The sequence below is a fragment of the Thermobia domestica genome, chromosome 8 (assembly GCF_964235325.1).
Source record: "Thermobia domestica chromosome 8, izTheDome1.hap1.1, whole genome shotgun sequence".
Classification (NCBI taxonomy): domain Eukaryota; kingdom Metazoa; phylum Arthropoda; class Insecta; order Zygentoma; family Lepismatidae; genus Thermobia; species Thermobia domestica.
Window position 1 is genome coordinate 69842624 of NC_137461.1, and position 15806 is coordinate 69858429.

The 15806-nt window shown below is 35.4% G+C and overlaps 2 protein-coding genes across 3 annotated transcripts in view; one reads left to right on the forward strand and one right to left on the reverse strand.

Annotated features, from left to right (window-relative positions):
- The window catches only part of Schip1 (Schwannomin interacting protein 1), a 523495-nt gene that overhangs the window by 495744 nt on the left and 11945 nt on the right, over positions 1-15806 (reverse strand). The gene's annotated exons all lie outside the window — the stretch shown is intronic.
- Positions 713-15378, forward strand: LOC145692978 (uncharacterized). Of its 2 annotated transcripts, none has more exons than XM_081768602.1 (4): positions 713-1409; positions 6982-7204; positions 8527-8686; positions 13266-15378. In XM_081768602.1, exons 2-4 carry the CDS (start codon positions 7172-7174, stop codon positions 13319-13321), a joined length of 249 nt encoding a protein of 82 aa, XP_081624728.1. In that variant the 5' UTR covers positions 713-1409; positions 6982-7171; the 3' UTR covers positions 13322-15378. The 2 variants fall into 2 exon arrangements, with proteins under 2 accessions (XP_081624728.1, XP_081624727.1); XM_081768601.1 differs by having other exon boundaries at positions 716-1409.

Genomic DNA, 15806 nt, shown 5'->3' on the forward strand with positions numbered 1-15806 from the left:
GTTGTAGCTATACAGTAAAAGTACATGTTTTTCTTGTTTTATTGCTAAATTCTGTTCGCTGTAAATTGAGCTATAATTTGAAAGAGTTTAGGCAACTTTAGCTAGACTCTATGCGTCATTTGGGACGAAGAAAAGCACTCAAGAAATGTGAAGCACCTCGTTAATGAGGCACTGTAAATGCAATAGTTTACGTATGAGTTAAGGATGAAAGTATTTGTTTTGAGAATACCAGGAAGGTATTACATACAGTATGTTGTAGCTATACAGGAGAAATATGTCATATTTTGCTTTCTTTAATGATAAATTCTGTTAGCTATAAATTTTAGAGTTTAAGCAACTTTAGATAGATTTTATGTGTCTTTGGGACAAAAAAAAAAAAAAAAAAAGGATTCAAGGAATGTGTAGCACCTCGTTAATTAGGCATTGCAAATGCAATATTTTACGTATGAGTTAAGGATGAAAGTATTTGTTTTGAGAATACCAAGAAGGTATTGCAGTATGTTGTAGCTATACAGGAGAAATATGGCATATTTTGCTTTCTTTAATAATAAATTCTGTTAGCTATAAATTTTAGAGTTTAAGCAACTTTAGATAGATTTTATGTGTCTTTGGGACAAAGAAAAGGATTAAAGGAATGTGTTGCACCGCGTTAATTAGGCATTGTAAATGCAATATTTTACGTATGAGTTAAGGATGAAAGTATTTGTTTTGAGAATACCAGGAAGGTATTACAGTATGTTGTAGCTATACAGGAGAAATATGGCATATTTTGCTTTCTTTAATGATAAATTCTGTTAGCTATAAATTGAGCTAATGAGTGTAGGCACCTTTAGCTAGATTTTATGTCAATTGGGACGAAGAACAGGATTCAAGGAATGTGTAGCATCTCGTTAATGACCCTAGTAGCAAGGTTGGTTGGCCCACCGTTGGGGATTGAGTGGGATTTGGTCAAAACAGTGGGTGATGGTCGGTACAAGCCTATAGCGGAGAAACGTACGTTGGCCCACCGTTGGTTAAATGTATGGTTGGCCAACCAACTATTCTCCCGACCTTCACGCAACTATACTCGAGTTGACTGTTTTCCCAACCAAGAAATACGTTACTTTAGCGTTGGCTAAATAACGGACAATCGCTCTACGAAAAGCATTTTTTCCCACCACACGACCACTGATTTTTATCGTTGGGTAAAGGTCGCTAACTCCAACATACTTGATGTTGGTAGAGTGCGTTACTGTTCATGCGCAGTTCTTCACCGCCATATTAGAAGTGTTGTGGTCATTGGTTGTCGCTATAGTTACAGAAGAAAGAGTGTGGCCAAACTTAAGTGCTTTTGTAAAAAGATTTAGACCTGATGCAAAAAACCAGCACTATTCATAGTGAAGAAGACAAGACAAGACAAGACAAGAAAGGTAAGTAGGTTATATAATCGTTCTATATAAAATAATTTCCATACTTTTTTTTTTTTTTATGAAAACATGTGGGTGAACAGGTTATGATTGTGCATGGAGTGCTAATGTAGAATGTGTTAACACTAATTAACATTGAAATGATTAATATCCATTTTAAGAAGGCAAAATTAGTTTACGTGAGCTAGTTACACTCTTCACTGGGTTACAGTACAGCAGATGTATGCATGGAAATTAGAGTTAATAAATATTTCTGGGTTCAGTTTGGCCGATTATCTTTGGCTACAATGCATTGTTCCTGCGCATGCACATTAGGTTAGGTTAGTTCTGCTCTTCCACCCAAGTGTGAAATAATGCTTTGACTTTGTATAAGTTTATGCATTAGTAACGATTCTCCAGTCACTTGAAAAAAGGGAAATAATGCCAAAATGTACTGAAAACAGCATGCAATAAACTTTAAGACATATGCCCCTTGTACTTAGATTTTGAGTGAATTGCCAAAGTCCCAACCAATTTCAGAAACTTTGCCGAATATATTGAACAATTAGGCCTAGTTTTGGTTTTCAGAGGAACAGTGTGTATCAGTTAGGAGATTTTTGTTTTTTATGTACTGAAATGGGCATTACTCGAGCACACGATTCTACCAAATTTTGACACGTTTCCTACATTTTCAAGTTATGTTAGGGCTTTGTATTCCTTTTAGCAGAGCATGCATTAAGTGAGGAGATCAGGGTTTGCCCAGGTGGGCCCTGCCCGATAAAACCCACCGGGTTTTTTCGGGTTGGACCCACTTGAAAAAAACCATCTGGGTTTTTGAGCTTTTTGTTAGTACTTTTATTGGTACAACTAAGGCGATCATATTGAAAGTGATTTTTAGCATATTTTGAACTTTCATTGGGCGAATCAAATGCTTTCACGTTAAGGTACTCAACAGCATTCAACATAAGACCTTTATAAACTTTAGAATGCACTGAATGGATAAAAAGAAAAAAACCTTCTCTTAGCTTGAGATAATTATAGAACAAATTAAAGTGCAGATTATGCTTATAGCCTATTTGAAATAAAATATGCAATTTTATATTTTAGAAGATACTTTCCGTGAATAGTGTGCTCGCCAACTGCGACACCGAGGGACGTTATCCCTCACAGAGTGCCGGTACTACCAGTAAATATGTACTGCATTAGTGAAACTACTAGTATTATTTTGGCATTAGTGCCGTAACGCCGGACCAATTTGAAAACTGGAAAAAGCACCAAAATGCACTGCATTCGGTTATATTTTGTTGGATTACATCAACTTTACGTTAGGGGCATAAAAACTACTACAGCACAGAAACACAAACCAACCTGTGCTAGGTGGCCACTAAAAAGCAGGAATTCTGTCGAACCGAGTCAGGGCAGAGAGACCCGAGCGGAGCGAGGGGGTGCGTCCGAAGGGAGCAGGTGGGTATACGCGTAAGCGAGGGTAGTGACAACGTTCCCGTTCACTTGGAAGTCACTTATCAAAACTGAGGCTTGTAAACTTTTCCGATTTCAAGAAGAAAATCGTGTACAACAGTTTCCTGGGGTTTCCTTTTCTTAAATAAATAGTCCGCTAAATAGCCCTCGAAATGCTCTTCCTTCTTCCCCAACACCTTGCCTTTCGCACTACAATATCATAACAAATGTACCTCTCTGCGAAATAGTCCTTCCGCCTCCACATACAGTGCCGCTTACAAAATCAAAAACAACTTTCTTCACTTTTACTATTTTACTTAACCCACTTTCACTCATTCTTACTCGCAAACTTAAATAAATTCTTCAATTGACCGGGTAAATTTCCTAAAATTGGTCCGGTGCTACGGAACTTAACCCTTATTTATTATTATTATTATTTATTTATTTATTTTTTATTTTTGGTTACCTTTGATGGTAACACAAGTATTCTTAAGTAAAATTTGGTTTTCCAACAACAGCTGTTTAGTCCAGTTATTTGTTGCTCCTCCTCAAATAAGCATTCTGTAGAATCAACAGCAGCAATAGCGTAAAAATTCTTGTCAAATTTAAGAAGCGTAATGCTCAGAGTTCCGAAAACCGTGTGACGCTTATTATTTCAAGTGCTGAATTCAAACTTCCATACTACTAGAAGTTTCGATGTACAGTAAAAAAAGCTTGGATTTTAGAAAGAAAAAAAAGAAAGAAAGAAAACATCGCGAAAGAAATGCTCGGGAAATTTCCATAATTGAACACAAAGTATCGGAAGTGAACTTCACCGATAAAACTATTTATTTTATAAAACATGAGTTATATATTTGTTTTAAATTAATATTTTTGCGAACGTCATTGAGACTCCCGGCATGATTCTATCTATATTTATTCGTTCGTCTGCCTGTACCACACATACTACACGGTACTACTTTCAGTCTTTTAAGCTTAAATTTTCAGGGTACAATCAGGAGATTTTCTGTAGATTTCCTGTACAGACTTTGGCTGCATACCAATGTAAAATTTCAAAATGGCGGCCATTTTGTTCAAAATAGCGGGTGTCCACACTACAAATCAAGAGACATTGAAATATTTCGAAAGAAACCAATTAAACCGGAAAATACCCATATGGGCCCAGGGCTTTTTCAAAAAGACCCGGTTTCTTTCAAACCCTGGAGGAGCTCCATTACTACTTGCAGATTGACTTCAGGAGGGCTCAGCAGGGTTGGCTGGTTTAAACCAAGGTGGTTTAAACCATGATTTAAACCTTGGTTTAAACCAGCTGTTTTTTTTTAAAAAAAAACTGGTTTGAACCAAAAAACAAAATGTTCGTAAAAGTGTAACTATTCGTAAAATTTTGATGAACACATATTTGTGGGCTATCACGTTTCACTCCCATATATTATTCGTACTATATTCAGACCTAAATTCCCCATTCTTTACTCAAAGAGATTATATTACAAAAGCAACTTTTTTTTATGTGACTTTATGGATGTTTCTTTTGTGATTTTTTTATAGTTTGTTATTATTGTTATGCAACCAAAGGAAAATTCTAAACATTGTTTCGTTTTAATAATGTTTACTATTGATAAAATACATCGAAGTACCGTACTTTTTCGGGGAGTGGGGTCATACAAACCCCACTGGAGGCAATTATTGAAATAACAAGTATCTTTGGTAACTACTTTTGTATAAATTGGTCAGAGCCTAAGTGGACTCAATTCGTATCTTTATTCACTTTTCTTACTGATATGCAAAGTAAGTAGTTATATTTCTTTAACTTGGACTAATAAAAGTCGTAGTGAACTGACTTGGACTAAATTAGTTCTTCTGTACTCTGTAGTACTTTGAAATTGTCCATATGTAATTCTATATAATGGTTCCATTTGTGCAATTGTTTATCTTTTTGTCCTTCTGTCCTAATGACTCTTGATGATTATATTGACAAATATGTAAAGATTAGTCAACGTATTTTTACCAGGAGTCCTTCGTGAGTGAGTCGGCAGACGTATCGCATTTGTGGCCAATTAGTCCCGGTTTCGAGTTCAAATAGAGGACAATTTCTCTTGGATGTAAGCCGAGAAGCAGTTTGGATTCCGCTTTAAGCTTATGTGACCCCTTCCAGCATAACCCGGTTGTTGCATACTAACACCAAGGCGAAAAAAGCTTATTTCTGTCCATATGTGATATTAATACATAGAGCAAATTATTTAAACAAAAAAAAAAAAAAAAAAACGGGTTTAAACCAAAAAACCCTGTTTTTTTGGTTTTTCAATAAAAACCATGGTTTTTGCCAACCCTGGGGCTCAGTATAAATACAGTATGGACGTATGGCACACAAACTACAATGCATAAAACACGAACTAACTTGTACTAGGTGGCCACTGAGAAACACGAATGCTGTCTGAGTCAGAGCAGGGAGGCGCGAGCGAAAGCGAGGGGGTGCGTCCGTATGGGGCAGGCGCGTCAGCGACGGAGGGTGTACGCATAAACGAGGATAGTGGAGACGCACACTTTCACTCACTCAAAATTCATTTAAATATGCTGTGCACTGACAGTAATTTCTTACATTCACACTTCCATTCTTTCACAAAAGATATTTCACATCGTATTTAGCTATAAATTTTCTTTTTGGTAAAACATTCTGCTCGAGTGGAACCGCGAAATATATGCTAGGCCTGGTTGTTGGCTATTTATTGTATTTTAAGTAGCACTGTATCTGTACGTGGAAGGAACTATGATATTTGGCGCAAAGGCACACTTTTTTTTTTATTTAATGGCGTAAATACGCCTACTATTGTTTTTTTTAAACAACGAGTCTGCATTGTTCAAACTTCGCCAAAAATATAGAGTACTGAACACAACAATTTTTGTTAAAAGTAGAAAGAGGAGAACAATGCAGACTTCAGGGACGTATTTCGGGTGTTCCTCCCCCCCCCCCCATCTGCACCCAAGGTTGAAAACCCTGTGCATTTTACATAACTTGAGTCGAAATTTATGCATCTCATGCCGTAAACTAGTTCTGAACCGGCCGATTTTACACACACACACACACACACACACACACACATATGTATCATTTTGTTGAATGTTGATATACTTTTTCCTCGATGCATATGAAAAAGTGTTTGGGATTGCAATCAGTTAAAGATTGGGAATCAATTCGAAATTTAATCCCAATTAGGAAATTTGCTATGAAAATTCATAGCTAATTAACATTTAACTCTAATTCCCAATGTTTTTCTCAGGTCTCGAGATGTATTATCCAAAGCGAAAGGAATTTTAAAATTAAAAATAACACTGTTTAAAAGAGAAAACTCACTGTTAGTATTTTCCACCCTGCACCAGACTCCCGCGTGGTGCAGAGCGTGTTTGCGGTCAGTAGATAAGCTGGACTGAACGGCTGAGAGGAGAAATTAGAATACCCAAACTGTAAGATCAGTATCATAATATCGGGTTTTGAAAGCAGGCATATAAATGAGTATATCCTAGAATTGTACATTCAAAATATGTTGCAATGAATGCATTTGAGACTGGCTGAAGTAAACTCCTTCACCCATTAACTATTATATCCTTGAAAGCAGAAATGGTTGGTTGGTTTTGTACCCTCTATGAAACTGAACTGGTGCAAATATTTATTAATAAATGAATAAAATTCTGAAAACAAAGTTCAGAAATTATTAGTAGTACTATTTTTAACTCTTGTGTACTACCATGGGGTCTTTTGGAACCCCAGATTTGTTTCTCATGTTACAGCTGTTAAACAAGTGAGATTACAGTTCATCTTTTCTTGCAAACTATCTCGAGTGTATGCTAAAGATGCATGCTAAATATTTAAGTTGTCTCTTTGATGGTTCTGCGTAAAGAACATAATTTAGGTGGGATTCTAGAAGACCCCATGTAATTCCTGTGTAAAAGTGTTCTTGGTAGTACACAAGGGTTAACATTCTTAAACAAAAAATGCCGAAATTATGAGAATTCGAAATCGTAATGTTGCAAAAAAAAAAAAAAAAAGTTTAAAGTTATTTTCCTTTTATATTTCTTTTTTTTTTTTCTATTTCTTAAAAGTTATTATATATGTAATACAGGTTATACTTCATTTTTTCCGCAGGTTTCACGGTTATTGCTAAGCATTTGGCGAACATTAAGGGACGTCTGGAACGCATAGAAGAAACCCAGTCACGCATACTGGAATACGTCCACGGAAATTTACGTTCACCGGGAATTTCGCAACCACTGGTATTACCCGACGGTCTGACTCTACCCTGTGAAACGGTATCATCGGTTAAATCACTGGAAGAATGGCACACAATGAAAATAATGCTACAAGTTTGGTAGGTTTTGAGCTCACTGTAGTATTTTAGACCGTAATTTCCGTATTTTTATATTATACGGGGTGATACTTCCCATTAGGTATCTTACATTTGTTCAATGACTCGTGGCAAGTTGAAACTGAATAAACAAAGTGGGTCATAATTTCCTTTGTAGTTTCGAACATTGATAATGCAGCAACTATGATAGAAATAAACTTGTTCATACCAGCAATTGGCGTCTCTCCTAGTATGAATCTATATAACATGCCACATAAATTGTTCATATATTAAGCCTCTACAGAGCAGTCAACGACCTTAACGTGTCATGTTGGGGCATGTGTGGTAGAAACATTCGGCATCTGTTTCTATGAATGTCTCAGTTGTTGTAATATGAATATTCACAACCGCGGAAGCAATTATGAATAACTTCGTTTCAGTATACATAACCTAATGAAGCCTATAGGGCATATCTTATTTTATAGAGACTTGGATTTGCGTTCGTTGTATTTTGGGCTCAAGTTCGGCTCCGCCATCCTAACAGGGACTTTCAGGGTTTTCCCACCAGGAGAATTTTAAGACTATGTATATAGAAAATGGTCATGACTTAAACATTTTCCCGCATCTTAATCTGTTATGTAACGTGTGTGTTGTATCTAGATTATAAACAAAATGTTATACACAATGCAATGGAAATATCCCTGAAGTAGCATCCCTGCTTCCTTTGTTTTTGTATCATAAGAAAACAATTATTTATTCAGTGTTGGCGAAATGATTAAAGAGAAATAAGTTTTTCATTGTATATTTGCTACACATTTTAAGTATTTTTCATTGTAAATCTTGGGTACAAGAATTATTAAACGGTATGTCACTTTTAGTTAAAGGGGCATTCCAATTTCCGAAAATTATTCTTTATTTGCACAGTATGTTCTTTATGCTTCATTATGCTTTTAAAATTCGGTTCGTCAATATTTTCATGTTTGGAAATAATAGCATATTTTACTGTTTGCCTTATCCGGCTAGTTGTTACGGGATGTTTCATATTAAAAATGTTCTGTTTCCGTTCTTTCGTGTGCAAATTGTATTGCTCTGTGCACTGGTACAAATATATGCTATCTAAACATCTCTAAGTAGTGGTATTTAAGAACCTGTAAAAGTCAGGAAATTTGATTTTGCCAAACGAGCGGGAACCCCTTCATCGATTACTTCTAGTTTTCTTCGTTTCTATGCTAGGCAAGGAAAAAAAATTGATATTTTTAGTTCATTGTGTCCTGCTATTCGTTAGTAACAACTAGTGTATTGGTAATATGTATAATTATAACTGCTTTTATTATATTTGCTTACAGCAAATAGCTTTGAGTACCTTGGGTGGTAAAAGTGTTGAGAAGTTAGTGAGACGAATGTTAGAAAAAGTATTCAGTAACGACGCAGCAAAGAAATTCAACTGGACCGGTAGAAAGGGTAAAGAAGCACTAAGAACCCTGAGAATAATGCAAATACTGAAAGGTATGCTTTGATTGGAAACTCCTGTCTAATATGCATTTTGTTTGAGGACAAATTTTGGACAGTCACCACTCCTATCAAGTACATTGAGCAGAATGCCATCTTCCCCTCCTTCCTCCCGCGATATGAGGTTCATACGTGCGTTATTGTTGTGACTGAATCTTGTGTAGGTTCCATTCGTGAATAACAGACCTATAGGATTTACTTACTATTCATTGATGCTCGTTTCCTCTGATAATATGCGCGAAACACAACTTGTACGCTTTACAAATTCAGGGGTGAAAACGCAAAGGGGCGTAACTTGAAAAAAAGTGCGTTTTTCTATTATGACTTCCACGTGTTCTATCAACTGTTAAAATGCAGTATCTCACTTCATTATAGTTCCGGCGATATGAAGATTTAAAAATCAAATTTCCCGTAGAACTTTAAATCGCTCTCCTGTAAACTTGGGAAAAGTCAAGATGCCCCACTTCGAAATAACGGCCTAAATTTCGTTATAGTTTCCTCGTTGGCTTTTGTCACTGCTTAGATTTTCTAATATTTGACCTGTCGGTATCTTGGGCAAGAACTAAATGAATGATCTTTCATTTATCTGGCTTATCACCCAGTTGTTGCTACTAGTACTTACCAAGACAGTTTCTGTGCGGTCATGCAATGAGAGTGCCTAGCTGGATTACATGCAAAATAACGTAATCTTACACAGCTACTTTCTAGCTTTCATAGTAAAACTTAATGAATCAAATTTGCTCGCAGGTGACATAAAATTTGTTTTCTACGCCATATTAGGACAAACTGGTCCGAAGCTAATTACTATATAACCATTTATTAAAAGTGTAGACAAAACGTACGGTGACTACCTTCAACATGATCTTCAAAAGGCGTTCGGTCCTCATGTTATTATTACCCCATCGTAAGGTATTGCCCGATTTCTCCAGCAATGTTGAAAATATGACATGTCCAGACTTTTGCCTCGGCCTGCATACATGTAGAATTTTTACAATTAACAATTTGAAAAAAAAAAAATAGTTAATTTTACTGTTATTACTATTATTATTTAGCTTTATAAGAATTTTTCTTTCCCCCAATACAGAGAATTTTGAATTTTCTTTTTATATTTTTTTTTTATTTTTATTTGTTTATTTATTTTATTTTATTTAAATGTCAAAAAATTTGAAATAAGTTTTAAACGATGTCCAAAATTCACATATCGTGAACTGTTGCTTCCAAATAGAAGTGAGATTACCAAATGTGAGTGTTTTAGTAAGTATAGTAGATTTGTTTAACAGACTCATTACCTTATCGGCATCATCCTTGTTCTCCATGCTGCAATAGATTATTGACAGTAAGTTGCATTACTACTTCGACTATGTCCTCTCTCTTCACTTTCTTTCTTTTCAAGTCTGTTCGAAAGATAAATGTTCTGTATTCAAGTTATTCGTTGCATGTCAGAAAAAGAATCCTGAATAACGCACGTTAGTGTGAAAGCCCATCACATTTATTACACTTCTATATCAATTTTTTTCAGCCAAAATGCTTCAAAGGGAACTTTTAAGCATAGAGCGAAGTTTAACATTAGTCCCCATCATTCGACCACACAGCATTTTAATTCGCTATACTGGTTCGATCCTAGCTCGCGCTGTGTGAACTTTGTGGTGGACAAACACCGTACTCGTGGGTTTTTTCGGGATTCTCCCGTTTCCTCCCACTTTTTCATTCCACCATTTTATTCATTTCTCATCATCATCGTCTCCTTTTGCCTAACCGTCATAACCGTGGGACGTAAAACTGAAAGATATCATTTTCATTTAATTCGCTATACGTTACAGGGAATAGCCAATTTTCTCTCGAAAATAAATTACAGGTTTCTCAGATCCAATTTTGGTCCATTAATTTTAAATTACTCGGATATTCCGTATAGCAACAGTTAACTTGGGTTCACGATACCATCTCGACATTTAGTCCATGGTTGGGAAGAATATTATTGAAGTGAGATTTTTTCCAAACTCTGTAAACAACTAATATTGCACTCACTGACATAGAACACTGTATCATTTTGTTATACATGGATGAAGAATTTTTTACTTTTTTTGGATTCGAATGAAACTGCAGACTAACCACTAAATCACATTTATTTGTTTATTGATTGAAGAGAACCTTACAAAATTAAAATATTGAGAAGGAATTTATGGAAGTAAGATTTTTTTAGCAGTCCTTCTAAAAACCAACTAACACTACACTCAGTGATATAAAACTCTCTCTCTCTCTCTCTCGAGTTCCCCCGTAGCCGTCGTTACGGTTACAGCGCTCGCCTTCAGTGCGCGTGGTCGCAGGTTCAAATTCACCTGGGAACCTAATGCCTGGGATAGCAACTCGAGTAGTGGTTCAGATCCCACCTTAAAATTTAGGTTCTGTCTCGATATAGCCTCGCTGCTGAAAAGGGACGCGAAACTCCCACCAAACAGACAAAAACATTATGTCTTACGTTATTCATGGATGAAATCTTCCATCCATAAATAGCAAGAGAGAATGTGTTTATGTCAGTGACTGTAGTGTTGATTGTTGTTTGTAGGGACTGGAAAAATCTTCCTTCAGTAATATCCTCCACAACCATGGAGCAAACGTCGAGATGGTACAATCAATACAGGCTAGTTGGTATAGAAAATATCCGAGTGATTGCAAGCGTATGGACCGATTGGCCTACGCACGCGGAACTTCAAAACTCTGAACTTCTGTAAAATGTGCGAGAACAAAACAATTCGGCTTTGGAAGAAACGGGAAAAGAAAGAGAAAATTATCACTTAACTCTGTATGAGCTTATTCCGTAAAAAAAAAAAAAAAAAAAAAAAAAAAAATTTAGGTGCCGTTCAAAAATTTTGTAGCTCCTGATCCGGAAACTAATTATCGGCCAAGATCGCAATCTTTTGAAACAATTTTTTTTTGGGGGGGTCATTCCTAAAATTCTCGTTATCTTTTAATATGTTGTATAATATGTATAACAATAAATTTGTTTTGTTGTGATACCAAGTAGGATCTATTGCGATAACTGGAAAAAAAATCGGTAGGAATTGGTATGGGCAGCTGTAATGTTCGCTCGTCATAACTTTCATTATGTTAAACTTTCAAATATTTTTGCGTTTGAGGGTGGAAAATTCACAATTTGCATTCTCACAGTTGCATATACATTTACATATTATTTTGAAAAGTTTCTCATTGTTTTATTTTTCATTTTATTGAATTCAAAGAAATATTGAGAAATTCCATTAAAGTATCGTTTTTTTCTTTTTTTGGTTTGTTTACTAAACTTTTAGGTTTTTTTTCGAAATTTATCGAATCAATTTGTTGCCATTTTTTTTTTTAAGAATTCTTAAGTTATGTGCAGAAGGATGGCTAATCTTTTAGTGTTTTATATAAAGACATTTAACGTTAGTGTATAATATTATTTGAAGATGACTTATAAAGTCTCTTCACTAGCTCAAATGGCAATTCCTTGGACAACTTACACTGGTCTACTATTATTAGCCTTTTGAATGGCTCTGTGTCTACTGTATAGTGTTACAAACTGAAAGTTGCTGATCTTTGGCAGCTTACAGGTTGAGAATCGCTGCCCCAAGTCTTTATTTAGCTTTTACGGGCATTCATCATCAGTACACCATTATGTTATTAAATGTCGCGGGTCAGGGAAAATAGGTGATCTTGCACCTGGAAATCAGGGAAAATGATAAAAGTAATTTTGTAAGAACCCTGTGTTGGGTTAAATTCTTATTTTAAAATTCAACCATTCATTACTTTTATAAACGTCATTTCTAGCGTATTGATTATAATACAATGTCACTAAAATGACGTTACATACTTGTTAATATTGTTGATAAATAATAACGCAGGCATGATTATGACGGGAGTTTCCTGGTCTAAAAAATACACTGATAGAACCGCACAACTCTATACGCAAAGTACTATTTCGATTCCCGAATATACTTCGTATAGGAAATGTAGATCTTGTCCTTTATAACCCCATTGCTGGAAATACGTGAAGGCCAAGTTAATTTATTTCTGTCCATACGTATTTTTTTGTTAATCAATCACAGAAACAGGTTGACTTTTTATTTTTTGTAAGAAAACGCTTTTTGCCAACCCTGGTTCGCAACACTTATTACAAGAGAAAAATGTTATTTAAAAAAGATTGAAATAAAAGAACTGCCAAATGAAGTTTTAAAAATATTTTTTCCACTTCATTATTTATTTCGATAGGTTTTAAGGTGTTAAGTGTATATGGCACAAGTCGGAAGGACAAAGGGCTCTGGTAGGGTCTGTTTTGAAAGTTTTATTCCAGTATTCATCTGAGGTGTACATGAAAATTTCTACCCGGTATTGACATTCGCGAAGCACAGAATTTGCAAATGCTAAACCAGTGGTAGAATGGACCTTTATTTGTTTACTTTAGAAAATCGCGAACTGCAAATGTATTTAAATTATATTTTATAAATTAAGTTCGGCTGTTTTCACTTTGTACATATGAAATATATATTACGTTGCATTGGAGGGGATTGTTTGTGCTAATAAGCTACTTAACTTTTATTTGCAGTTCTGGTTGAGATGAGAGGCCAACTACTGAACCTACATCCAATTCTTCGATTTTAAAAGGACAGCTAAATAGTTGAAAAATGGAGGAAACAGTGGAAAAAGAAAACTTTGGAGATTCTGCGAGATCTAAGCGTCGCAAGATTCAAAAGGAGTATGAAGAAATTGTTAATGAATACAAATTTCTCTCTGCAGAAGTAATAGGACAAGAAATAAAGAAAACTAATAAACTAGATTCAGATAACAATGCGAATGAAACTGCGTGCAGAAATGATGATCAAGTTCCACGTGTCAGTGACCTCGACATTTCAGAGGTATCCAGTGAATATGATAATTCTAGTGATTTTGGAGTGTGGAGTGATAGTGATGGTGAAGTTCCTGATTCTTTGGAAGTGAAGTTGGTGCAGTGAGCAAAGGAATATAACATAACTAATACAGCCACTACCAATCTGTTACATATTTTAAACCAATATTTCCCTCAACTTCCTTTAGACGCACGAACTCTATTACATACACCGTCTTGCTCCAATGTAGATACACGTGCAGGGGGTCTATTTAAATACTTTGGCGTAGAACGTAATATTGTGAAGAAAAAGTCATCAGGTTTGATTCCATGTGTTTATCCATTTGTAAATTCCAAGTTGTTGGTAGAAAATGAGGGAACATGTTTGGTAACTATTACAATTAATGTGGATGGTTTACCTTTATATTCGAATTCAACCAAATGTTTTTGGCCTTTAATGGGAATTGTGGATCAGGCAGTGATAAAACACCAGTTTTTCAAGTGGACATTATTATTAATTTTAAAAAGTGAAAAGTGTGTGACAGGACTCGAGATCAAACCCAGGTCCTTAGGTTTATCGCGCCTGTGTGCTAACCAACTTCGTCACCCAGTCGATCCATTTTCCAGTCACACAATTTACACTTTTGAGTACGGTGTTCTTTTTTTTTCAGACTATATGGAGAGTCAGGATACCACAACTTTCTGTTGTGATTGGACTTCCCAGCAGACACTGGGGCAGTCCAAACTCAACGAAGTTGTAGTACACTCCATGTGGTCTGAAAGAAAGACAACACCGTCCTCAATAGTTGAAATTGTGTGGTTGGGAGTTAGATCGACTGGGTGACACAGTGAGTTAGCACATAAGCATGATGAGCCTAAGGTCTCAGGTTCGATTATTGGTCCAATCACACATTTTCTACTTCAAAATTATAATGTCTGCACTTGCGGAGGCTTGGTGTAAAAATCGGAAGTCGCCCTAATTTCTTTATTGAGATATTTTTATTTTCTATAGTCTCTACTTTTCAAGTGTTGACTTTGTGATGAAGTATACTTTTAAGAGGGCTAATCACAGCGAAATTAAAATACCGCTAATTTTACAGTAATTATGTGATATCTTCAAATAGATAAAAGAATCGAAATGTGGAACAAGAGCGCCCTAGACAATATTATTTTGCATGAGATGCCGTTATCACGAATCACCTAGTAGCTTTGAGTTTGCAGCCATTTGTAAACGCAAAAATAAGTGCCGATTCTTTAAATGACTAGAAATCGAAAGCAGATAAGTGAGTCGTGATAACGGTATCTCATGTAAAATAATATTGTCTAGCGAGCTCTTGTTCCACTTTTCGATTACTTTTATCTGTTTGAAGATATCATAATTACTGTAAAATCAGCGATATTTTGATTTCGCCGTGACGGGGCCTCTTAATTTTAGAAAGAAAGCAACGTTTATTGAACTTTAAGCTGTACGTACACAAGGCGGGAGGAAGGGAAACAGTAGGTATGTTTTATCCAAATCATCATGCTGTGCCTTATAAAATCGAATCGTACGTTTAATGACTCTTTGAATTTTCATTCGCACTGTTAGGTCTACTTGTCTTTTCCTATGATGTAGCGTTTTTTTTATTTATTTGCTTTCTTGGATTTATAAGATAAAAAGGCATTTACTTGTTTTATCTGATCAGAATATTAAGTTGAGTATGTTAAGAAATTATGAAATATATAGGTTTACTTGCCGGTTACACATCTCAACGTTTTTCTTGTAATGTTCCAACATATGTATGGGTGCATGCATTTAGAAAGTGGACACTCAGACGTGTGTGTGTATATATATGTGTGTGTGTAGTTATTACTTCTACTACATATGAAGAAATTTTACAGCACCATCGCCTCATATACGTATAAAATAGACTTTTTTGAATGCGATTATATATATATAAAGTCTATTTTATACGTATATGAGGCGATGGTGCTGTAAAATTTCTTCATATGTAGTAGAAGTAATAACTGATCTACGCTATCTGAGTATAATTGTAACATTAACAAAATAAGAATTTCCATTATGTAAAACTGTTTACTGTATAGTGCTTCAAAATATGCCATTTTCATGTACAGATTTACTTCTATCATTAACCACCGGCTGGTCCCCTTTCATATGCTCGTACACATATGTGAAATAATGCTGGTATTTCAACATGGATCCAGATTTAATATGCATATCTCATTGTTGTTTACAATGAACAGTTACCACTATTTTGTTTG